General features: G+C 36.4%; 1 protein-coding gene across 4 annotated transcripts in view; it reads left to right on the top strand.

The window, feature by feature from the left end:
• The window catches only part of LOC123529996 (DCC-interacting protein 13-alpha-like), a 90,719-nt gene that overhangs the window by 37,862 nt on the left and 27,390 nt on the right, over nt 1-25,467 (top strand). For 3 of the 4 annotated variants that reach the window (XM_053521055.1, XM_053521054.1, XM_053521057.1), the window contains exons 10-16: nt 2,528-2,637; nt 6,329-6,371; nt 8,181-8,261; nt 8,932-8,996; nt 12,906-13,064; nt 16,743-16,873; nt 20,512-20,620. In XM_053521055.1, the coding sequence (XP_053377030.1) occupies nt 2,528-2,637; nt 6,329-6,371; nt 8,181-8,261; nt 8,932-8,996; nt 12,906-13,064; nt 16,743-16,873; nt 20,512-20,620 (698 nt within the window). The remainder of the gene's footprint in view (nt 1-2,527; nt 2,638-6,328; nt 6,372-8,180; nt 8,262-8,931; nt 8,997-12,905; nt 13,065-16,742; nt 16,874-20,511; nt 20,621-25,467) is intronic. The other variant, XM_053521056.1, reaches the window with a different exon arrangement.

The raw sequence follows: 25,467 nt of genomic DNA, 5'->3' as shown, positions 1-25,467 counted from the left end.
ATTCATTTTTTTTACAAAAAATAAGTTAAAAGAAGTTTTAAATACTGAAGATAATTTATTTACGAGTATGCAAGGATAGAAAGTACACTATAAATATATTGTTTTTGCAGCATAATGATGAAATAATTGCGTGTACTCTTTACTTTTGAAAATCTTTTTTTGTCAGAATGCTCAGAAATTTAAAGCCAAATTCACTTGGTATATAGGAGTGAGCTTGTCAGTCTGTCGGTCGGTCTGTTGGTTTTCATGGTTTCTAGACAATAACTTATGAAAGGCTTGACAGATTTAAATAATTTTTGGTACACGGGTGTAACATCAGAAAATACAGGTCAAATTCGACTTTGAGGTCAGTAGGTCAAAAGTCAATGTCACAATGACCCTGAACAGTTAAACAGTTTCCAGATGATAACTTGAGAACGTTTGGGCCTAGGATCATAAATTTTGGTACACAGGTGTCACATCATGAAATACAGGTCAAGTTTGACTTTGAGGTCAGTAGGTCAAAGTCACAATGACCCGGAACAGTAACGGTTTCCGGATGATTACTATAGAATACTTTGGCCTAGGATCATAAATTTTGGTACACAGTTGTTACATCATGAAATACAGGTCAAGTTTGACTTTGAGGTCAGTAGGTCAAAGATCAAGGTCACAATGACCCGAAACAGTTAAACGGTTTCCGGATGAGAACTTGAGAATGCTTGGGCCTAGGATCATGAAAATTGATAGTAAGGTTGGTCATGACCAGCAGATGACCCCTGTTGATTTTGAGTTCAAAAGGTCAAAGGTCAGAGTGACCGGGAACATTTAAACAGTTCCTGGACAATAACTTGAAAACGCTTGGGCCGAGGATCATGAAACTTCATAGGGAGATTGATCATGACCAGCAGATGACCCCTATTGATTTTGAGGTGAGTAGGTCAAAGGTCAAGCAAATTCGTCTTTGACATTGGCTTAGTTCTGTGTCAAGGCCGTATTGTGGGGGTATAATTCGTCACTCCTGTGACAACTCTAGTTTTGTTTTAAATACTTAATGACCACATTTTCAGTAACTCAATGGTTGTTGTACTTGAAAATATATAGGTTAGTTTTGAATTCTCACAAATCCATTTTGATTATGAAATTCAGTAATTTTGGACACCAAAGGCACTTATTTGTTTTTCATTTCTTTGAGAAAGTTCTCGGACATCTTAGCTGGTACAAAGTCCAGTTCATGAAAGATTTTTGGAAAATTTTGAGAATATAATTTTAACTAGAGTATAGGTCAAATTTTTACAAAGGTGTTTTTAGTCATAAGAGCATAAAACTTCTTTTACCTGCTCAGGAGACCTTAGAATGGTTTTTAATTTATGTTTACTTCTTGCAGTACTAAAAAAGATTTTTTTGGCAAAAAAAAAAAACCTTATTACAGAATTGAAGGTCAAGACTGTAGGTTTTTTTATCAGCATCTACTCATATTTGCATGAATAGTTCAAACGCATGAGATTTTTCTTATTAATTTAGGGCAATAATCTAGTTGATTTCTGCAGCAGAAATGGTGTTAAGCCAGAACTTATACCATTTGTAAAACTTGTTATAATGCTGATGTTGAATCCATATTTTTGATGAATTTATTAAACAGTTCTTAAAGGGATAAGAATTTTATTATTTAGAACAAATTAATTTAAAGAACAGTGAAGATCATGATCAGACTGCATGGATGTGCAGGCTGATCATGATCTGCACTGGCCACAAAGGCAGAACCAGTCATGTCCAGCATGGTAAGGGTTAAGTATATCACAGAATTGTGAGACTATTCAAGAATTATAACTGTACTAGCCATATTGTTATTTTATGCATATGTATAGTAAATGACTCTCTTGCTTAAAGTTAGTTCACAGTTTTTGGTACAGACATAAAATATAAAAATTATCAGTTTGATGTTTCCTTTGTTCCATAGTAGTTTTCTCATTACTTGTCTTAAGTCAGAATATTTGAATAAGGTAGCTCTGCATGTTTGATAAACTGAAAGTAATGGCGTAACATCATTTAGCTGGAAAACATAAACTAAAGCCTCGATTCGACATACGGGAAATAAAAACGATTATATGAAAAAATGGCAACCATTGAGAAAATGTATTACAACATCAAAGTTACTGTCTGTCTAAAATTGAAACATGGTAAACATCTAACAAGTTAAATAATTCCAAAAAGGTGTCTTGAAACCCGCAGTTTCCTTGCAGATTTATATGAAAATGTTGCAACTGATTTGTAAAAAAAAAACTTCTTACAATTAAAATTGTTAATAACCTAGTTCACTATGTAAGATAACTAACATTACCTTCACTAACTTTCACAAAATTACAGTTTTCACTTTCTTATGATATTTTCCCTTTTAGTAGTATAGAATGACTTTATTAGGTTTCAGGCAGCCTGTTTCTGTCTGCATTGTCATTTATGGTATTTTTTTTCAGTGCGCAGTCAAGTTTTTGAAGAAAAGTTATTCCCCCTTCATTGAAGTTAGTTGATTAGGTATAATATTTTTCAGGTTGCGGGCAGCCTGGTTCTGGATCTCAATGAAGAAGGTGTGTTTGCAGAGCCCACAGAGGCTGATGATAGAAGAAATGTCTTTCAACTTTCTACAGCTAAACATCGAAGGTACATTTCTCCTGTATATGCGTCCCTCAGACAAGCTTAATGTAGTTTTCTTGAGGCTAACAGTTTGCTATATATAAAATTATAATAATTGGTTCTTCTGTTAGAATATTTATGATACACAGCCAAATTGAGAGATACACTGCACACCCGCAATAACATGGTCATTAAGATCTAGAGAATCTAACAGCATTTGCATGAAACAGCGGTTTAAGCTCAGGGGGTAAAGAGGTAATACCTCACCCACAATTTCACAGTGGGAATGTGCATTTGATTGACATTTTACAGTGAAAAAAATCAATCTGAAAGAAAAAAGTCTTTCAGAATGTGTACAGACAAACAAAATGCTTGTTATCCAAGATTTTGAGTGAAAAAATAGAATTTAAAAAAGCCGCTGCATGCATTGCTTTTGTATTATTATTATTATTAACAATTCACAAAATGTGCTTATTCAGGATTTGTACAGACTTTGAAAAGTTCTTTAATTTAGTTGGTTCTTGAAATCTTGAAAATGACTAAAACTCTTAAAAACTGAAAAAGTACTTGAATTTGGGGGAAAAAAACTTTAAAATTCAACCAAAACACCTTGAATTTCAAATAAATCTCTTAGAAAATCTAATCCGTCTTGTTTTTTGAAAATAATATATTTAAAAAAAAGAGATAGAAAAATGATTATGATCTCCACCTGGGACAATTTTTCTAGGGGTAATATTTCCAAGGATATCTTCACCCATAGGGGAAATATTTTCTAGGAAATCTCCCCCTACCCCCTCCCCCCTCACCTCCCCTCTCCCACAATATTTTCAGGGGGACTATTTTCTAGGAAATGTTTACCCTTTCAGAAATATTTCCAAGGAAATCTGCCCCACTGGAGAATATTTCCTAGGAAATTCACACCCCCACCCACCCTGCGGATGTTTGGGGGTTGGGAAAGGGGTGTGTTGAGATTTCCTGTTACACCAGTATTGTTTTTCTTGCCCAGCTATTAGTTGACTCTGGTTTCTGATCACACTTGGGAATGCTTTGGTGTATGACAACCAGCTTACAAGAGATAATGGCCTATGGTCATTAGTTGGCTACTGTATGTGGAGTTTATTCTTTGAATGTCAAGGTCAAAGTGATTTTGAGACTGAAAATGGTTTTCATTCAATAAAGTGGTAATGCTTGGATCTATGCCAGTCGAACTTCATAATTTTTATGAATTATGACGATTGTCTTTGGAGGTAATGGAACTCCCTATTGTTTTGGGTATCTGTATGTCAAAGGTCAATTTCATTGTGCCTTATACTTAAACACTTGATGAAACAATAACTAGAATAAACATGGTCTTTGTCAAACTTCATGTTTTTATGACGATTCACTGCAGTAAGTATAGTTATAATTCAATATGTTTTAGGGTCAATAGTCCGTGGGTCAATGTCACAGTAACTTTGAGGTTAAAAACTGTTTCTTGTAAAGCTTTGGCCTCTAGAAGTCAAACTTCATAGGATGTTTGCCTTTTGCCAGTTGATGATCCCTGTTGTTTTTCGTGTCACTAAGTTGAATGAAAAGGTAGAAAAATGTAAATTTCCATCTACCATCCTAAAGGCCATCACGGAAGGAGATGAATAGGTTTCACTAATAGTTCTTGTTTTCTTTTATCGAAGGTATAGTTATGTCTCCCCCCCCCCCCCCCCCACACACACACACACAGAGAGGGGTGGGGGAGACATATTGTTTTTGCCCTGTCCGTCCATCCGTAACACTTCATTTCCGATCAATAACTGGAGAACCATTTGACCTAGAACCTTCAAACTCCATAGGATGGCAGAGCTTATGGAGTAGACAACCCCTATTGTTTTTTGGGTCACTATATCAAAGGTCAAGGTCACAGGGGCCTGAACATGGAAAACCATTTCCAGTCAATAACTTGAGAACCACTTTACCCAGAATGTTGAAACTTAATAGGATGATTGGACATGCAGAGTGGATGAACTCTATTTATTTTGGGGTCACTCTGTTAAAGGTCAAGGTTACAGGGGCCTGAATATGGAAAACCAATTCCAGTCAGTAACTTGAGAACCATTTGACCTAGAACCTTCAAACTTCATAAGGTGATAGGACTTACAAAGTAGATGATCCCTATTGTTTTTGGGGCTACTCCATTAAAGGTCAAGGTCACAGGGGCCATCCCTCCATCACACTTCATTTTCGATCAATAGCTGGAGAACCATTTTACCTAGAATCTTTGAATTTCATAGGGTGATAGGGCTTACAGGGTAGATGACCCCTACTATTTTTGGAGTTACTAAAGGTCAAGGTCACAGAGACCAGAACATGGAAAACGGTTTCTGATCAATAACTTGAGAACCATTTGACCCAGAACCTTCAAACTTCATAGGATGATAGGGCTTACAGAGTAGATTACATTTGTTGTTTTTGGGGTCACTTGAGCTAAGGTCAAGGTCACAGGGGCCTGAACATGGAAAACCATTTCCGATCAATAACTTGAGAACCACTTGACCCAGAATGTTGAAACTTCATAGGATGATTGGACATGCAGAGTGGATGACCCCTATTGATTTTGGGGTCACTCAATCAAAGGTCAAGGTCACAGGGGCCTGAACATGGAAAACCGTTTCCAATTCATAACTTGAGAACCACTAGGCCCAGACTGATGAAACTTAGTCGGATGATTGGACATGCCAAGTATATGATCCCTATTGCAGCTAACCATCAGTGTCTCTTTGACTTTCGCTCCTGTCCCCTATTGACTTCTTGCTTATTACGACTATTCATTGGGGGAGACATGCACTTTTCTACAAAAGCATCTTCTAGTTTAAATATAATTTTAGTTTGTTCAAGTGTCTGATCTATTTTTCACACAGATCATAGAGGAGGGGAGTGGAGCTGACCTCTCAAGTGTCTGTATATCTTACTGTTTTAAAGACTGACATTTTTATATACCATACTGTTGTACAGGCTGGTATTGCTATACAGCATGCTGTTTTGCAGACTGGTACTGCTATAATTATATTATGCTATTTTACAGATTGACATTGTTACATATTACACAGTTTTACAGACATACTGGGTGGGGGATAGGAGAAGTGGGGTACATGTGAAGTTGTGCAACTTTTACTTTAATAGGGATTTCACACAGTCATACCAGAGTTATGGCCCTAGACGTAGTCAGAAATATGCATAAAAAGGGCCTAAAAGTTTGTGTCACATTTATCTCAAAAAGTATTTGACTTAGAATTATAAAACATTATAGGAATTATTATTCAGCATATGAAGTTGTGCTCCTTGGGTTTTGTTTGAGATTAAATTCAGCCAGACCAGAGTTATGGCCCTTGACTTAGTCATGAATATTCATAAAATGGCATAAAATTTTGTGTAGCATTCATCTCAAAAAGCAATTGACTTAGAATCACAAAACATGTGCAGATTGTTATATAGCATGTGAAGTTCTGGTGTTCTGTTAGGGGTTTTACTCAGCCAGACCAGAGTTATGATCCTTGACTTAGTTAAAAATACACATAAATGCTTAAAAGTTTATGTTGCAAATATCTTAAAAATATTTCACCTAGAATCATGAAAATATGTGCAGTGACAGGAAGTGGGGTTGGGGGTGGGGGTGGTGTGTGTGGGGGGGGGAACCAGTGTCCTATGGACCACATATCTAGTTATCATTATTTGTATTGCTTTACAGACTGGTTGTTTTGCAAGCTGAAAATGAGAGGGAGAGAGATGAGGTAAGTTGTGCACTGTATAATAGACCTACTAATATTGTCATTTCTAGGTGTGTTTTTTTTAATAGGAGAGTAAAATGTGTGTTTATAAGATCACTTGCTGTGCACACACCTTTTTTGTGCCCTCATATTTCAAAAAGCATTTGACCCAGAGTCATCAAACTTTACAGAATTGTTATTCAGCATGGGAAGCAGGGCACCATGCATTTTAATTTGAATCTCACACAGTCAGACCAGAGTTATGGCCCTTGACTTAGTCAAAAAAAGGGCCTAACGTTGAGTCATAAAACCATGTACAGTGATAGGAGTGTGGGATGGGGGGGGGGACACACATTTTTAGCTCATCTGATTTTTTGAAAAAAAATGATGAGTTATTGTCATCACTTGAGCGGTTGTCGGCGTCGGCGTTGCCTGGTTAAGTTTTATGTTTAGGTCAGCTTTTCTCCTAAACTATCAAAGCTATTGCTTTGAAACTTGGAATACTTGTTCACCATCATAAGCTGACCCTGTATAGCAAGAAACATAGCTCCATCTTGCTTTTTGCAAGATTTATGGCCCCTTTTGTACTTAGAAAATATCAGATTTCTTGGTTAAGTTTTATGTTTAGGTCAACTTTTCTCCTAAACTATCAAAGCTATTGCTTTGAAACTTGGAATACTTGTTCACCATCATAAGCAGACCCTGTACATCAAGAAACATAACTCCATCTTGCTTTTTGCAAGATTTATTGCCCCTTTTGGACTTAGAAAATCAGTTTTCTTGGTTAAGTTTTATGTTTAGGTCAGCTTTTATCCTAAACTATCAAAGCTATTGCTTTAAAACTTGCAACACTTGTTCACCATCATAAGTTGACCCTGTATAGCAAGAAACATAACTCTGTCCTGCTTTTTTGCAAGATTTATGGCCCCTTTTGGACTTAGAAAATATCAGATTTCTTGGTTAAGTTTTATGTTTAGGTCAAGTTTTTCTCTTAAACTATCAAAGCTATTGCTTTGAAACTTGCAACACTTGTTCACCATCATAAGCTGACCCTGTACAGCAAGCAACATAACTCCATCCTGCTTTTTGCAATAATTATTGCCCCTTTTGGACTTAGAAAATCATTTTCTTAGTTGAGTATTATGTTTAAGTCAACTTTTCTCATAAACTATCAAAGCTATTGCTTTAAAACTTGCAACAGTTTTTCACCATCATAAGTGGACACTGTACATCAAGAAATATAACTCTATCCTGCTTTTTGCAAGAATGATGGCCCTTTTTAGACTTAGAAAATCATGGGTAGGACAATATTTCTATTACACAAAAAAAATCAGATGAGCGTCAGCACCCGCAAGGCGGTGCTCTTGTATTATACATGTGAGATCCATGTTAAATCAAAAATTTAATTCAGAACTAGAGGAAACAAACTTTTTTGCAGAATATTCATAATTTAGTGTACTTTAATGTTTAATTTGTATACTAACACACAAAAAAAAACATATATTATTCGTACATTACTAATAATTCTTGCAGCTTTACAGGTCAAAAGTTTCAAAGATAAAGCAGATGTTTTGTATGATGATTTTATCAAGGATATTTTGTTTAGAATGATTTGTCTATTAAATTGTTGGTTTTTACCATTACTTAATCCATCAAAGAGATACAGGATAATTAGTTAGTTTAACTGAATTTTTACAATGGTTGATTTAGTTTCATTGACTCCATGCAACTTTTTCCAGTAGAGTTAATTAAAATATCACTTCTCTTCATCTCAAAGCTAATTTAGCAATGACATGTTTTTATACTTAAATGGTTCTGATTTGACTATTTTAGTGGATTTCCACTTTAAACAATGTGGTGAGAGACAGTGGGTTTGTGAGAGGTACCAAAGCCCAGCAACAGCAACAAGTGAAGGTAAGTTTTCATGTATCTGTAGACTGCTACACCCGGGCTTCTTGCAAAACTTGCCTGCAATCAGTAAACCAGTCATAGACAAGTCATGATGATTGTGTAGAAAATGCAAATTTCTAAATAAATACAAATAAAATCATGTATGATTTTGATAGCTTATTCCTGCATACAGTAATCAGATAAATTTCATGAAAATTAACATAATTGTTGCAAAAATGAAATAAGTTTTTGTGAAAAGTAAAAACTTTTCAAGAAAGTATCTTTTATTCACTTATGTTAGTCTAACTATCAGGCGGAAAATCCACGCTAGTACCCAGCACTGCATACAATAACAAGATATTTTTGCAGAACCTTTGCTTTTTTTACAAAAAATGAATGTTTACTTTTTTTTTCGTGGAAGTTTTATGGTTATCATATGCAGATGTATGCCACCATGTATAATACTTAAACCTTACCTTTGGATACCAGTATAATGATGTTACTGTAAAGAAGAAATAGATCTTTATATATAAAACCATGTCAAGTAGCTGCCTTAGTTGAAATGTTATTATTATCCACTAAAGTTAAATCTGAGCCAAATCCAAGAAATTTTATGTATGGCAACGTGATCAATGGTATTTTGGAACTTTAACAATTGATTCTGTTTTGTGTTTCATGCCTTATTTACTTACAGGAGAGATTGGGAAGTACATCTAGTCAAAAATCAGCAACTTCAAATTCTTCACCAGAACAAGAAAGGTAAGTTCATTGTTGTAAATTTACACCAGTGAGGATACAGCTGTTTTACCTCGCCTACTTCATCTTGCATGGAAATCAAGGGTTTTATTTCAGATTTAGACATCATTACATTTTACAGGTAGGGATATATTTAGATGGAAAATGTATATTATGGACATCTAGATGAAGTGCAAAACTTGGGGTGAAAACAAGGTCCCTAGGTCAGATCATAGAAATACTCGTGTTAATGCTCAGAAGACCTTATTTTAAATTGATCTTTATGAAGCATGGTCATAATCTTCTCTTTGAAATGAAGGCTAAGTTTGTAACAGTATTGTCTAGGGTAAAAAACTAGGTGACTTGGTAAAGTTGAGGTATTTCCACACTTAAATAAACAATAGAAATTCATGGATAGAATATTCATTGGTGAACATGTTTTGTTTTAGTAAAGTATGGATTTTGGTGTTATAGATCCATATTTAAGTGCATGACAGAAAAAAAAATCTTTTATGGTGATGTTGATCCTGGATTCTAAACTGTATCCAAAAACAACAACAATTTTCCCACATAAAATAGCTTTTGTGCTAAATTTCTCTCCTCAACCTTATATTCTGCTATACAAAACACTTGACACAGAGCATGCTAAAGAACCAGTGAAGTTTTTAGAATTGAGGCATCTTGGCCTGTTTTCATCAACATTTTAGATCTGAAATTTAATCTTTATAGTGCTTAATATTTTTTATTTGCTTCTGCAGCTCAGCTTAGCAAAATTCTATCTATGTAGATATTCTGTAGACTGAAGTTCTGGCAAACTGAATATTTAAGCCAAAATATTTGTAAAATTTAGATGTAAAATTGATGTATATAACTGCTGTATACTGTACTTGATAATTATCATTTAAAATAACATTCTTCTGCAAAAACATGCATGATTTATTTCTTATAAAACAAAATCCGGCATGGTTCTTGTTGTTATAACTATAAATGTTATAGAAAAGATAGTGCTTGTATAGTTCCTATCTAGTGTCTGTTGCATATGGACATTTGTCCTGATGCACGTTGTTGTTAAAGTGCTGCTGAACATTATAGAGTTTGCTATCGTTTCTTCATGACTTTAGAGAAAAACAGTCTTATGTCATGAATAATTCTTTCCTTCAAGTACATTGTATGAACCACTATCATTTACAATTACCACGGGTGCAGGGAAGTAAACACTTGCTATTCATATGATAAAAGCATGTTAAGGAAACTATTTTACATAATTAAAAAAATATTCTTAGAAAATATAATTATGTACAATTTATTCTCATAAAATATATTTATAAATTTAAAATTTACAATTTGGTTTCCTGTTTAGTGACAGTTACCTTTGCTTGCATTATTTTATTACTCAAAATAAAAACCAATTATCTCATACAACACTCTTTATTCATCAAGAATATGCATTGATACTTACAACGATAGTTAAACATATGCATGATACATTTTGTAATAATTTAATTAAATTCAGTAAAAGTATATTGACAATATTGGGAGTTGATCGGCCGCTCATGACTCAACAAGGGTCTCACCGTGTAGAGTCGTTAAAAGCACAGCAAAATCCGTCGACCGAGAGGAGAACAGACGCACCAACCCAAGGCTTGCAAAAACAACGCAACTGCGCAATCCATCGAACTTCGAATTGTGAATCCAACCCAGCCCGGGTGTCACCGGGATGCGGTCAAATGCACAACCCTAGCCAATGTAAAGCGAGGCAATATAACACAACGGACCACAAGGCAAAGCAATGCAAGACACTTTGTACTTTGTAACAGGTATCACTCAAACAACGCAAAGTAACGCAAGACACTTTGTACTTTGTAACAGGTGTCACTCAAAGGCAAAGCAACACAAGACACTTTGCACTTTATAACAGGTATCACTCAAATGCAAACACACAACAATTTCAATTGAACGTCGAGCTACCATTCCACCCATTTCGGGTTTCACCGAGAATGAGCGAAACCGCAACACGAGTCAATGAAAGGCAAGGCAAGGCAAGGCAAAGTGACACCACTGAGAGCAACGCAACATACGCAACACATGCAACACTAGGAATCGCCAAGTACTAGGGCAAAACCTTTTACTATCCAGTTAACACAAACTGGTAAACATATGATACCCCAAAGTACGCAACTTGAATGCAAACATACAGACACCGTATCCGCTCACCTCACGGCCGACAGAATTTTACCGCCAACATATTATGAGCGACAATATCCATCAAGCCAGTATTATAAATAAACACCTTTTACTTATAGTATTATGACAAGATGAAGAAAAACTAATATTAAGGTCTATCAAATGTCACAGTTAAAAAGCCAGTGTCCTACATAATAATTGTTACCACAAATAATAGCAGAATTTTCTTAGAGATATCCAACTGTAATCACAAAGTTTTTAAGTTCACATAAAATAATATTTACGACAGTCAATACTTCCTATAATTATTTTCCTGTCCTTGAATTTCATGTCAATACGACACATTTAACTTAAAAAGTGAAACTTATTCTAATAATTTTATCACTTCACTATTGTCTTCTTGTACATTTAGTTTATATATTTTAATATTAGAAATACGTATATTAATATCAATCAACTATCCCGTGCCTTTTTAAAGAAGTATAAAATCTTTCAAATTATACTGGAGAGTCTTATACAAATATAGTCACACCCATGCTAAACCGTTTTCTTAAATAACAAAATTTATATACACTGCATCAAAATGTCTCAGTTTTTTCTTCATAACACGGTATGAACATCTCACATTTGGAAGTCCTTGGTCACGTAACAAGATGACATCTAGCCCCGTCATACATTTTGATGGCTGGATGTGTTATCTCCTGCAGTGTTATTGCTCTCCGGTATATCACCCTCATCAATTTACTTTGGCACGGTCTAACCCTGCAATTGTAAGTAAAAAGACGGCAGTACCTAACAACTCAGTCGTCAAGACCGGGTGGACAATAACAATTAACTTGAACTAGAACATCAACGTTAGCTATTGTTAAATAGATGGACTGTATGCAGATTTCTTTTACTACTTTGAACCAATTTCATAAAACATTCCACAGATGATGTAAGATCAACATAAATAGATCAGTAAAGTGTATATAAAATACTGACAGAGTATTCTAGCAAGTTGTTAAAACTACAATACTAGCCCGAAATTAAAGATGCAAAGCTCTATGTTTCGAAAGTTTCCTATAAATACAGGGTGTGGCGGGCGGGTAGTTTTGACGTTACCGACGGTGTAGCTAGCAAAATGTGAGAGAACTGCACGAGATTATTGGTATTTATATTATATCGACTGGGTACCAGTGTCAATAGGAACCAGTTCAGATCAGCCAAGTGTAACAATATCGATGACACGTTTATCTACGAAAACAGATGACAATTTTATAAACTAGCAGACGGTAATTAACGAGCAACAATTTGAGAAAAAATAAATTAAATTATTTTAATTCTAAAATAATTTCCATTAAGTCATAAGTGGTATCAAAAATAATTCCAATCAAATAAGAAAGAGATGTATTTGTATTGTATGTTAGTTACTAATTCATTTACTGGCCTTTACCAAGTTATCCATGTCTCCTTCGCTTTCATAAGAAATAGTAAAATCCTTCGGGTCAGAATGGAAAAATAAATAATAGGTACTGTCCAAACTGAGAGCAAAGTTCTACAATTTGTTTCCAAAAATAAGTTGAAGACAAGAATTATTTCACTACATGTATAGAGTAACAGCTTTGAAGATGCCTAGACAAGTAGGCAGATATGCTTAATAGATCAGACGAGCAGGAACATATATTGCATGTTTTGTCACAGTTTATACTTGTGTGTGTTGGCATGTTTGTGTATTTAAGAGTGTGTTTTTTACCATTATTTCTCTAGTGTTCCCAAGGCTAAGAGTGAAAGTCAGTCATCGGCACCGACCCCATCAACGGGGCCAAACAGCCCCTTTCTTCCAGAGACACCTATCCAGTTTGACCTTTGTTCCCCTGAGGATCAAAATGGGGCGACTGTGAATAAGTCATTGCCAGGACCGCCAAAGTTAGTGCCATTTTGTTTCATGCTTTTTTACTAAATGTCTTTGTTTCCTAACCAGAAGTTAAAAAGGTTTACCATTATATGCAGACATTTTGTGTTAGCATGTTATTTAGATAGACATGTGTTTACCAGCCCCCAGAAATATTTGCATGATGTAGATGACTTTAAGTGGCTTACTTAATATATCATGAGTATCAAGAATGAAAAAGTGAGGTAAGAAGGTCCAGGAATCATCAGTTTTAATCTAAATGTATCAGTTTTCTATCCATCAATCATGCTGTGCATTGTGGGGAATTGATAGTTTGAATTATCATTTAGCTACTTGTCGTCTATGATGAATTTTCTTTAGTCATTGTACGTGTGGACATTGTCTCACACCTAAGTGTCTTGGAAGAGAAATTGTCAGTTTTTTATAGGGATGATATAACATAGGTTGGAAGTCCAGGAAGAACATATTCTAGAGTCTATGTTTCAAACATTCAAAAGTTTCATCCCTAGATTCGTGTTTTTATCCCCCTGTGTTGAAGACCCAGGAGGCATATAGTGTTTGAACTGTCCATCAGTCCATTATACCATCTGTCACACTTTCTTGTGTACTCGGCCTTTCCTGCAGTTAGCATTTAGTTCAATTGGAATTTGGTATACATCACATGAAGAGGATATGCACATATTATTGGGACTTTTATGTCTGCTTATTTTTTTAGATATGTCTTTTTTTTTACTTCGCTATATTACATCTACATCTGTTTGTGTTCTCAACTTCAACTCCTACAATTTCCATCTAATTGAGATGAAACTTGGTATCCATCATCAGCATGAAGTGGACATGCGCATTTTGTTGGGACTTTCATGTCCAATTATTATCTTTAAATTGGTGCCTCCGTTTTTAGCTCATCTGATTTTTGAAAAAAAAAGATGAGTTATTCAAACTTGGTGACAATGTTTGTGGGCATAATATCTCGGCCAAGTTCGATAACCAGCAAAATCCTCCAGGCACTCTTGAGTTATGGCCCTTGAATTACAGAAAATCTGCAAATTTAGCCTTGTCTGCCCTCTAAGTCATACAGTTTTCATCGGATCTTCATCAAACATGGTGACAATGTTTGTGGGCATAATATCTCAGCCAAGTTTGATAACCAGCAAAATCCTCCAGGCACTCTTGAGTTATGGCCCTTGAATTACAGAAAATCTGCAAATTTAGCCTTATCTGCCCTCTTAGTCATACAGTTTTCATCGGATCTTCATCAAACATGGTGACAATGTTTGTGGGCATAATATCTCAGCCAAGTTTGATAACCAGCAAAATCCCCCCAGGCACTTTTGAGTTATGGCCCTTGAATTACTTGAAATATTGCGAATTTAGCCTTGTCCGCTCTCTGAGTCAGTTTTCATCTGATCATCACCAAACTTGCAGATAATGTTAATGGGCATAATATCTCAGCCAGGTTTGATTACCAGCAAAATCCCCCCAGGCACTCTTGAGTTATGGCCCTTGAATTACTTGAAATATTGCGAATCTAGCCTTGTCGACTCTCTAAGTCGAACAGTTTTCATCCGATCGTCACCAAACTTTTTGACAATGTTTATTGCCAAAATATCTCGGCCAAGTTCAGTAACCAGCCGCTCTTGGATTATGGCCCTTGAATTAGGCCAATTTTGATGACGGGCATATTTTGTGACAGTCTGCCACTCTTGTTAAAAAACTATAAGAGCTACAGCTTTGCAACTTTGCACACTTGTTTATCGTCATAAGGGGAAAATGTAGGTCAAGAACCATAACTCTAACCTGCACTTTGTCCAAATTATGGCCCTTTTTGTACTTAGAAAATCTGAACTATAACTCTTTTCTTACATATTGTCCAGCACCCCAGACGAGCGATGGCACCCATAGGCGGTGCTCTTGTTTGGACTTAGCTATATTAGAATTACCTCTGTACTTTGTTTACTTAACTCCTCTGACAATTTCCATACATTTCAAATAAAATGTGGTATTGGCAGGAAGTGAACATGCACATACTGTCAAGACTTTGATTTCTGATTATTATTTATTGACTTATGCCCCTTTTTTGGACTTAACTATATTATGCCCCCGAAGGGAGGCATATTAGTTTTCAACTGTCCGTCCGTTCGCCACACCAATGTTAACTTTTTGCATGAAGGCACTTTATTTGCGAACTACTGCACCCAGGAACTTCAAACTTCACATGCTGGTAGTACTTATTGAGTACACGACCCTTACTGACTTTGGGGTCACCAGGTCAAAGGTCAAGGTCACAGGGGCCAATGTTAACTTTTTGCATGAAGGCACTTTACTCACGAACCACTGCATCCAGGACCTTCAAACTTCACATGCTGGTAGTACTTATTGAGTACACGACCCCTACTGACTTTGGGGTCACCAGGTCAAAGGTCACAGGAGCCAATGTTAACATTTTGCATGAAGGCTCTTTACTCGCGAACCACTGCACCCAGGACCTTCAAACTTCACATGCTGATAGTACTTATTGAGTACAGGATTCCTACTGACTTTGGGGTCACCAGGTCAAAGGTCAAGGACACAGGGGCCAATGTTAACATTTTGCATGAAGGCTCTTTACTTGCGAACCACTGCACCCAGGACCTTCAAACTTCACATGCTGATAGTACTTACTGAGCAGACATACAAATATTATTAGGACATGTCAGGGATTTTTTTCTGAGTTAGCCCCTGTTCTGACTATTTTTTATTCTATCAAACATTTTCAAGGGGCATGTGCCATACAATGTTTACATCATTCTTGTTGCTACATATATTTTTTTTTCAATGCTTGTAACACACATCACTTATAAAATTTGTCTTTAGGTAAGTTTTTGACAGTTACAAGTTTTTGACAGACCTGCTATATTTTTGACATTTCACATAATATGAATAAATGAAAGTTTGAAATAAACCTGCTTTAAATAATTTTCATGAAACACCTTTCACCCATGCTCTTTCTTAGTCTTAAGTAGGCTTTGGTGTAAACGGTGTTTCACGAAAATCATTTTAGGCATCTTAATGGTTGTTTCTAAGTACAAATTTGAAAATTGCCTATGGCATGGCTGCATTTTGACTTATTTAGCATATATACTGCAACATTGAAAATGATAATTTTTCTGATTACATAAACAGGTCAAATCAGACTTAGAGAGGAAAAACAATGCAATTTTGATATAATTTTTTAACTGTTTGCTATAAATCGTGGATTTACAATGTAGAAAATAGTTTAGTTACCAGAAAGGTGTACCAGCCTATGTTTGCTTATGTTAACACTTATCATGCAGTATACGACAGATTCTGTTTTTGCGACCAGTGTAGATCATGGTCAGCCTGCACATCTGTGCAGTCTGATCATGATCTGCACTGGTCACTATTCAGTCAGTATCTTTTAAGTTAGCACCCCTTTAAACAGTTAATGGTACTGTCCAAATTGAAAGATGGACAAGTTCATTATAAAAATATAGCAGGATAAGGGTTTATCCATACAAGTAAAGTCACAATGCATGTTTCAAGATAGTGAAAATTTTGACCAATCGATTTGTTTTTACCCAAGTTTAGTTATAGTTTCTGTCTGTTCTGTCTGTTACCAATATTGTTTACCCCTCCAGACTAATCTGATTGCCTTAATGATTATGTTTGACCAATCAAATTGCTTGTTTCAGGAGAATAAATCCTTTTGACCAATCAGCAACTGATGTGATAGATGCCTTAGATCAAGCAATAGATAATGCTGCTTTCATTGAAAGTTTTCTGGTGCGATTTCTAGGCTCAATGGAAGTGAAACAGGACAGAGGTAATTACAGGGGTGTAAAAATATTTTTCACACCACTCGCCCTGCAGGACTAGTAGCCAGTAATATCTACTCGCCCTTAGTGAACAGCCACTCGCCCTAATAATTGACACTTAATACTGTCACTTTTATGAAAGGAGTATTATGTACAATAGTATTATTTTCCGAAAAATATTTATTTTGAAAAGTGTCTAAAAAATCTGGACACAATAATCATCGCCCATCCACCCGTGTTGAAAAAGATGAAAAAAACGTTAAAGATTATTGGTTGATAAACTAAGGAATTGACCTTGTTTTCATGATCAATTTACACCCCCTCAAAGAGCTAAAAGAAGTGTGTCAGTATCTTGACATCTGAAGTGGAGATCAGAGCGGTATTTTTGCTCGAGATTGTCATGGCATTACGTCATGTTTTCGCGCCATGTGACACATCACTGTCTGATCGTACCGCATCGGTTCTTAAAATTGCTGAGAATAGTAATCAATAAAAAGTTTCTTCTTTAATTTGTTATCAAAAGCGAATGTGCTATATCCCGTATAAAAGGTAAATGTCTCAAACGATAGTTACTATAGTGGAGATATCCTACCTCTGTGACCTATTTGCCCTCAAGGAATTTACATTATTGTTTGACAAAAAAAACCAAAAACACTTAAATTGTTGGTCAAAAAATACATGTACAAAGATTCATGTAAAACTTATTAAAAACCGCAATGACATCACATTGCCTTATTTTAAAAGCATTTCTATTTACGTTCACAAGGTCACGTAACCTATTCTGCCGCACTAACAGAAATCTGTTTGCCAAAAATCGTTTTACTCCATGTATTGTAATTGCTGCCGCTTTTTCATTATTTAAGATTTTTTTATTCTGTTTTTTGTTCTTTCTGGTCAAAAGTCTGAATTTTATGCCCAGAGTATTCATCATTTATTTACTTCTAGAAAGAAATAAGTAACTAAGATGCGCGCTGTTTGAATTTTTACGAATGATTATATGAAAGTTTGACCGTTTTTATAGAATTTTGCCTACATTTCTGTCGATATCTTATTAAAATCATTATAGAATTCAAATAGTATATTTCTCAAGAGGTGTTGAAAACATGAAGCGAAAATGTTAAAAAATGAATGCACTACGCACGGTTTTTGTGTACGTGTCGATGTAAATTAGATATTTAATACGATAGGTCGCACGTGCTTGTGGAATGGAAAATTACCGGCTTGACGTTTTGATATCTTTACGATTCGCGGGTAAATTCCAGTCAATCCAGGTAGCGACTGAACCATCTCAAAGTTTGTTGACGTTTTGGAGTTGTAATTTCTGAATTTTGGTAAAGTAAGGACGTAAAAAAGCACTCGCCCGATCGGTCGAGTATACAGCGAGGTCCACTCGTCCTACTCAGACTTTAACTCGCCAATGCGAGCGGGCGAGTGGAATTTTACACCCCTGAATTATGGTATTGAAAATTGTCAAACACAAGTTTAATTGGGGGTGTTAACTGTTTTGCTTATGTCTTCTGACAGGTCTGTCCCTCAGTAGACACTAGTTTCTGATCAGTAGATAGAGGAAGCTTTGGCCTGCAGTATTCAGATTTCATAGAATGTTTGCTAGTGGTCTGTAAATGACCACTGTTGTTTCTATGGTTAATAGATGACTCCTGTTGTTTTTGGTGTTTATGCAATAAAATCCATTAAAAGACCCTATGGAAGCATATAGAAATAATAGCGAACTCAATTTGATTGAGTTTGTTCATGAGTGGTAATTGAATGTGCAACACCCCTCACTCCCACTAGCACCAGCGTAAGCGAACTTCTGTTACATAGATATTAAATGAACTCCATGATAACGAAGGACCAGAAAATATAACAACACTGAAACCAAGTTTTACAGCCACCGCATGGTATTTAAAGATTAATTGTTGTTGTGATAGTTAATGAACTCTGAAAAAATAAAGATCCTACGAAAGAATAGAATGCAACCAAGCAAAATGGTAAGTAAGTCAGGGTTACAGTGACTTTGAGACAGAAAAGTGTTTCTGATCAATAGAGGTAGAGTGCTTGGACCTACAGTGGTCAAATTTCAAAACATGATTCCATGTGGTCAACTGGATGATCCCTATTGGTTTGTGGTCAGTACATTCAGGTCACATTAAACTTCAAAGGGTTTCTGATCATTAACTGGAGACTGCTTTAACCTATGGGTAGTACTGTTAAAATTCATAGGATGATTACTTGAGGTCAGAAGTCGGTCCCTATTGTATTATGGGCATGTAGGTCAAAGGTCAATTTCCCAGTGACGAGGTGACTAAAAATGTTCCGAAATTGAGATAGTGCTGTCAGCAATGGAAAATAAAAGTGCATTCATTTAGTTTTCTATTATGTTAGTTGAACAGTAAAATTATACAAGTTTTACTTCAAATGATAATGATAGAATATGTAATTAAATGATGCCGATTTATGATTGGTATTGTGGTGTACTGGTATCGGACCAGTACCCGAACAGTACCAGTATCCGAATTCTCGTAATTTCTCCTTTCATGTTACCCTTCATAAAGGGAGTACTATATGTTTTGGAAGGCTGTTTCACAAGCAAACATCAAGCGAAATTTCGTTCATCAATGACAAGTGTTTACAGAGAAATTCTACCTTCTTTATTAAGCAATCAACTTTTTGTTTTGTTTACATCTGAGGGATTCCACATGACACGCATGCGCGGAAGACAAACCCATGTTTGTCCTATTCCAGGGAGGTAAATCCTGAGCTTATGATTTGCACTCCGTTTTAGAATTACTCTCCCTTTATAATTTAGATAAAATATTAAGGAAATTATACTGTTATTGCATCACATGGGTATTAAGTAACAAGGTAGAGTGCTCGCTTCAGGTATAAGAGGACGTGGGTTCGAATCCCAGCCTCGGCTTAAACTTTTATCTTTTTTTTATTACTTTTTTAAAATCTATATAACACAGCTTAAGGACTTAAAATCAATATAAAACTCCCATATACCGGGGGTACAATGTATACAGTAATCAAATAAACTACTGTTTACAAAGCTAGACAAATACACGATGTGAAAGGTGCTTGTCTGAAGTGTTGCATAATATGATTGTACAGGTGCTGTACGCTACCGTACGTAACGAAACGGAAGATAGCCACACCCTGTACGATTTAAGGGAAAAAGTAGTAAATGTTAATTACATAATTTAAAATCAAAATTATAAAAGATTTTCAGTCAAAACAATTCTAAAGCTGCTTAAAAACCATTTATCGGAAACTGGTTCTGTAGATAAACCAATTAACGTTAATTAGACTGCCCTTTCGGAGCCCCTGTTTTTGGACGCATGCGCAGATAAGGCCGGTATTGTTTACATCCTTGCAAAGAGTAAAGACTAGGGTTTAACGATTTGTAGATTACTTTTGTAAACAATTTGTATTTAAAAATAAATATAATGAAAACCCTGAAAACCAGTACAGTTGGAATATTTTAAGGAGCAGTTTTGTGACTTTCAGTACTTCATTAATTTGATAGCCCAATACTATGAAAGTGTAAGCAAGGTCTGTATTTATCAGTGTCTGAAATGAGATAAGGATCATCAGTTTGCTCTACCTTTGTGTATAGTATATTGACATGCATGATTGTTTTTAGGAGAAAAATTGGTTCATGAGACGATAAGACAGATCATGGCAGCTCGTGCAATACACAATGTTTTTAAGATGACAGAGTCAAGAATGATTGTATCCAGTGAATGTATGAGGTAATTTGAGAATAAATTTTGCTTCTGTATTTACTAGTACAAATAGAAAGAAGTTTAATTTTTTTCAGTTAAATGGTCGTATTTACATAGGATTAGAGTTTTAAGTCTCATTGCATAGCAAAGGCAGATAGATTTGCTGAAAAGTGAGAACCACATATTAATACAGTTATGTGTTTTAAGTTTGACTGTTCAAGGAATAAGAGGGCTATTGTCCTCCCCAGGCATCGCTGGGGCTGTTGCATTCAGGTTAATGTTTTTTGCTCACCTGAGCAGTGTTCATGGTGAGCTATTGTGATCACGCTGTGTCCATCGTGCGTCCGTTTGTCGTCAACAATTGTGTTTAAAAGACGTCTCCTCCATAGCCACTGAATGGATTTTGATGAAACTTGGCATGGATGTTCCTTGGATGGTCCTCTACCAAAGTTGTTCAAACTGTTCCGCTTGGTTGCACATAGGGGTCGCCAGAGCTAAAAATAGAAAAGTCTTCAAACGACATCACCTCCTAAACCAATTGTCAGATTTTGAAATAATTTCAAACAAATGGTCCTTATGTCACCCTCTACCGAGATTGTTCAAATTATATTGATTCGTCAAAAAACATGGTCGCCAGAGGGTGTGGTCACTTTTCCTTATATGTATATAGTGGAAACTAAAAATCTGCTAGCCCAATTATAGAATAATTTTACACAAATGGTCCTTGTGTAACCCTCTACCAAGATTGTTCAAATTATTTTGAATTGTCAAAAAACATGGCCGCCAGAGGGCATGGTCATTTTTCTCTATATGTATATAGTGGAAACTTTAAAAATCTTCTTGTGTGAAACTGCTAGCCCGATTTTAGAATAATTTTACACAAGTAGTCCTTAAGTCACCCTCAACCAAGATTGTTCAAATTATTTTGATTCATAAAAAAACATGGCCGCCAGAGGGCGTGGTCACTTTTCCCTATATGTATATAGTGGAAACTTTAAGAATCTTCTTGTGTGAAACTGCTTGCCAGATTTTAGAATAATTTTACACAAATGATTCTTGTGTGACCCTCTACCAAGATTATTCCTATTATTCCGATTCGTCAATTCATATTATTCTGATTGCCAGGGGGCATGGTCACTTTTCCCTTTATGTATACCATACTTGTCCAAATTATTGCCCTAATTTCAAAAGATGGCCACACCACTGTGTCTGACATGTACTTACTATAGGCTTTTATATTAGAAACTTTGAAAATCTTCTCTGAATGAATAATAGCTAGAGCCTTGATATTTGGCATGTGATATCAGATTTGTAATGTCTGCTGTAATTGTTCAAATTATTGCCCTAGGTTCAAAAGTATGTGTGACATGTATGTAATAAAGGTTAACATAGAAAAAACCTAACTCTGTACTTATACAAGCACTCTTGAAGCCTTGTACACAGGTGAACGCTTTAGGGTCAGTGACCCTCTTGTTTGTTAAGCTTCTGAATTTCACGTATCTTAACTCGTACCCCTTTAATCATCAAACCTGAAATAAGCATTGTTCTGTGTATGGGGCAAAACATCTTTTGGTTTAGGTTCAAGTACCTGAAAGTTAAGGTCACCTGGGGTTCATTTGCGTAATTGTAGTGGTGATTTAAGTTTTATCATACACTTCTCAATTTCAACCTGCAGTATTACTTGGGCTCAGCCAATGTGTGTTTAGTTTAGCCAGTGCAGAATAGCGCCTGTTGTATAATGACGGTGTGTTTATGGTTCAAGCCAGTGCAGAACAGTACCTGTAGTATTATGAGGTTGTGTTTACAGTTTCAGCCAGTGCAGAACTTACCTGTAGTATTATGAGGTTGTGTTTACAGTTTCAGCCAGCGCAGAACATACCTGTAGTATTATGAGGTTGTGTTTACAGTTTCAGCCAGTGCAGAACATACCTGTAGTATTATAAGGTTGCGTTTACAGCTTCAGCCAGTGCAGAACATACCTGTAGTATTATGAGGTTGTGTTTACAGTTTCAGCAAGCACAGAACATACCTGTAGTATTATGAGGTTGTGTTCACAGTTTCAGCTAGCAAAGAACTTACCTGTAGTATTATAAGGTTGCTTTTACAGCTTCAGCCAGTGCAGAACATACCTGTAGTATTATGAGGTTGTGTTCACAGTTTCAGCTAGCAAAGAACATACCTGTAGTATTATAAGGTTGCGTTTACAGCTTCAGCCAGTGCAGAACATACCTGTAGTATTATGAGGTTGTGTTCACAGTTTCAGCTAGCAAAGAACATACCTGTAGTATTATAAGGTTGCGTTTACAGTTTCAGCAAGCACAGAACATACCTGTAGTATTATGAGGTTGTGTTCACAGTTTCAGCTAGCAAAGAACATACCTGTAGTATTATAAGGTTGCGTTTACAGCTTCAGCCAGCGCAGAACATACCTGTAGTATTATGAGGTTGTGTTCACAGTTTCAGCTAGCAAAGAACATACCTGTAGTATTATAAGGTTGCGTTTACAGTTTCCGCCAGTGCAGAACATACCTGTAGTATTATGAGGTTGCGTTTACAGTTTCGGCCAGTGCAGAACATACCTGTAGTATTATGAGGTTGCGTTTACAGTTTCGGCCAGTGCAGAAGATACCTGTAGTATTATGAGGTTGCGTTTACAGTTTCGGCCAGTGCAGAACATACCTCTAGTATTATAAGGTTGCATTTACAGTTTCAGCCAGTGCAGAACATACCTGTAGTATTATGAGGTTGTGTTTACAGTTTCAGCCAGTGCAGAACATACCTGTAGTATTATGAGGTTGTGTTTACAGTTTCAGCCAGTGCAGAACATACCTGTAGTATTATGAGGTTGTGTTTACAGTTTCGGCCAGTGCAGAACATACCTGTAGTATTATGAGGTTGTGTTTACAGTTTCAGCCAGCGCAGAACATACCTGTAGTATTATGAGGTTGTGTTTACAGTTTTAGCCAGCGCAGAACATACCTGTAGTATTATGTGGTTATGTTTACAGTTTCAGCCAGTGCTGAATGTACCTGTAGTATTATAAGGTTGTGTTTACAGTTTCGGCCAGTGCAGAACTTACCTGTAGTATTAGGAGGTTGTGTTTACAGTTTTAGCCAGCGCAGAATATACCTGTAGTATTATAAGGTTGTGTTTACAGTTTCAGTCAGGGCAAAACAAACCTGTAGTATTATGAGGTTGTGTTTACAGTTTCAAGCAGCGCAGAATGTACCTGCAATACTATGCGGGTGTGTTTACAGTTTCAGCCAGCGCAGAACATACCGGTAGTGTTATTATGTCTCCCCCAGGAGACATATTGTTTTTGCCCTGTCCGTCTGTCCGTACGTCACACTTCATTTCTGAGCAATAACTGGAGAACCATTTGACCTAGAAGCTTCAAACTTCATAGGGGTTGTAGGGCTGCTGGAGTAGACGACCCCTATTGTTTTTGGGGTCACTCCATCAAAGGTCAAGGTCACAGGGGCCCGAACATTGAAAACCAATCCGATCAATAACTAGAGAACCACTTGACCCAGAATGTTGAAACTTCATAGGATGATTGGTCATAAAGAGTAGATGACCCCCAATTGATTTTAGGGTCACTCCATCAAAGGTCAAGGTCACAGGGGCCTGAACATTGAAAACCATTTCCGATCAATAACTAGAGAACCACTTGACCCAGAATGTTGAAACTTCATAGGATGATTGTACATGCAAAGTAGATGACCCCTATTGATTTTGGGGTCACTCCGTCAAAGGTCAAGGTCACAGGGGCCCGAACATTGAAAACCATTTCTGATCAATAACTAGAGAACCACTTGACCCAGAATGTTGAAACTTAATAGGATGATTGGTCATGCAGAAAAGATGACCCCTAACGATTTTGGGGTCACTCTGTGAAAGGTCAAGATCACAGGGGCCTGAACAGTGAAAACCATTTCCGGTCAGTAACTTGAGAACCACTTGACCCAGAATAATGAAACTTCATAGGATGATTGGTCATGCGGAGTAGATGACCCCTAACGATTTTGGGGTCACTCTGTGAAAGGTCAAGGTCACAGGGACCTGAACATGGAAAACCATTTCCAATCAATAACTTGAGAACCTCTCGACCCAGAATGTTGAAACTTCATAGGATGATTGTTCATACAGAGTAAATGACCCCTATTGTTTTTGGGGTCACTCCATTAAAGGTCAAGGTCACAGGGACCTGAACATTGATAACCAGTTCCGATCAAAAACTTGAGAACCACTTGACCCAGAATGTTGAAACTTCATAGGATGATTGAACATGCAGAGTAGATGACCCCTATTGATTTTGGGGTCAGTCTATTAAAGGTCAAGGTCACAGTGGCCTGTTCATGTAAAATCATTTTTGGAAATAACTTGAGAACCACTTGACCTACAATGTTGAAACTTAATAGGATGATTGGACATGCAGAGTAGATGACCCCTATTTATTTTGAGGTCACTTGATCAAAGGTCAAGGTCACAGAAATCTCAACAGTGACTTGAGAACCACTAGGCCAAGAGTGTTGAAATTTAGCGGGATGATTGGACATGCCAAATAGATGATCCCTATTGCAGCCAACCATCAGTGTCTCTTTGACTTTCGCTCCTGACCCCTATTGACTTCTTGCCTATAGGACTTCGCATTGGGGGAGACATGCGCTTTTTTACAAAAGCATTTTCTAGTTAGGTTTTGTTTACAGTTTCAGCCAGTGCAGAATGTACCTGCAATATTATGAGGTTGTATTTACAGTTTCAGCCAGTGCAGAATGTACCTGCAATATTATGAGGTTGTATTTACAGTTTCAACCAGTGCAGAATGTGTCTGCAGTATTATGCGGGTGTGTTTACAGTTTCAGCCAGCGCAG

This window comes from Mercenaria mercenaria, chromosome 13 (genome assembly GCF_021730395.1).
Source record: "Mercenaria mercenaria strain notata chromosome 13, MADL_Memer_1, whole genome shotgun sequence".
Classification (NCBI taxonomy): domain Eukaryota; kingdom Metazoa; phylum Mollusca; class Bivalvia; order Venerida; family Veneridae; genus Mercenaria; species Mercenaria mercenaria.
Note: the sequence above shows the minus strand (reverse complement) of the source record. Positions and strands in the feature narration are given on the sequence as shown.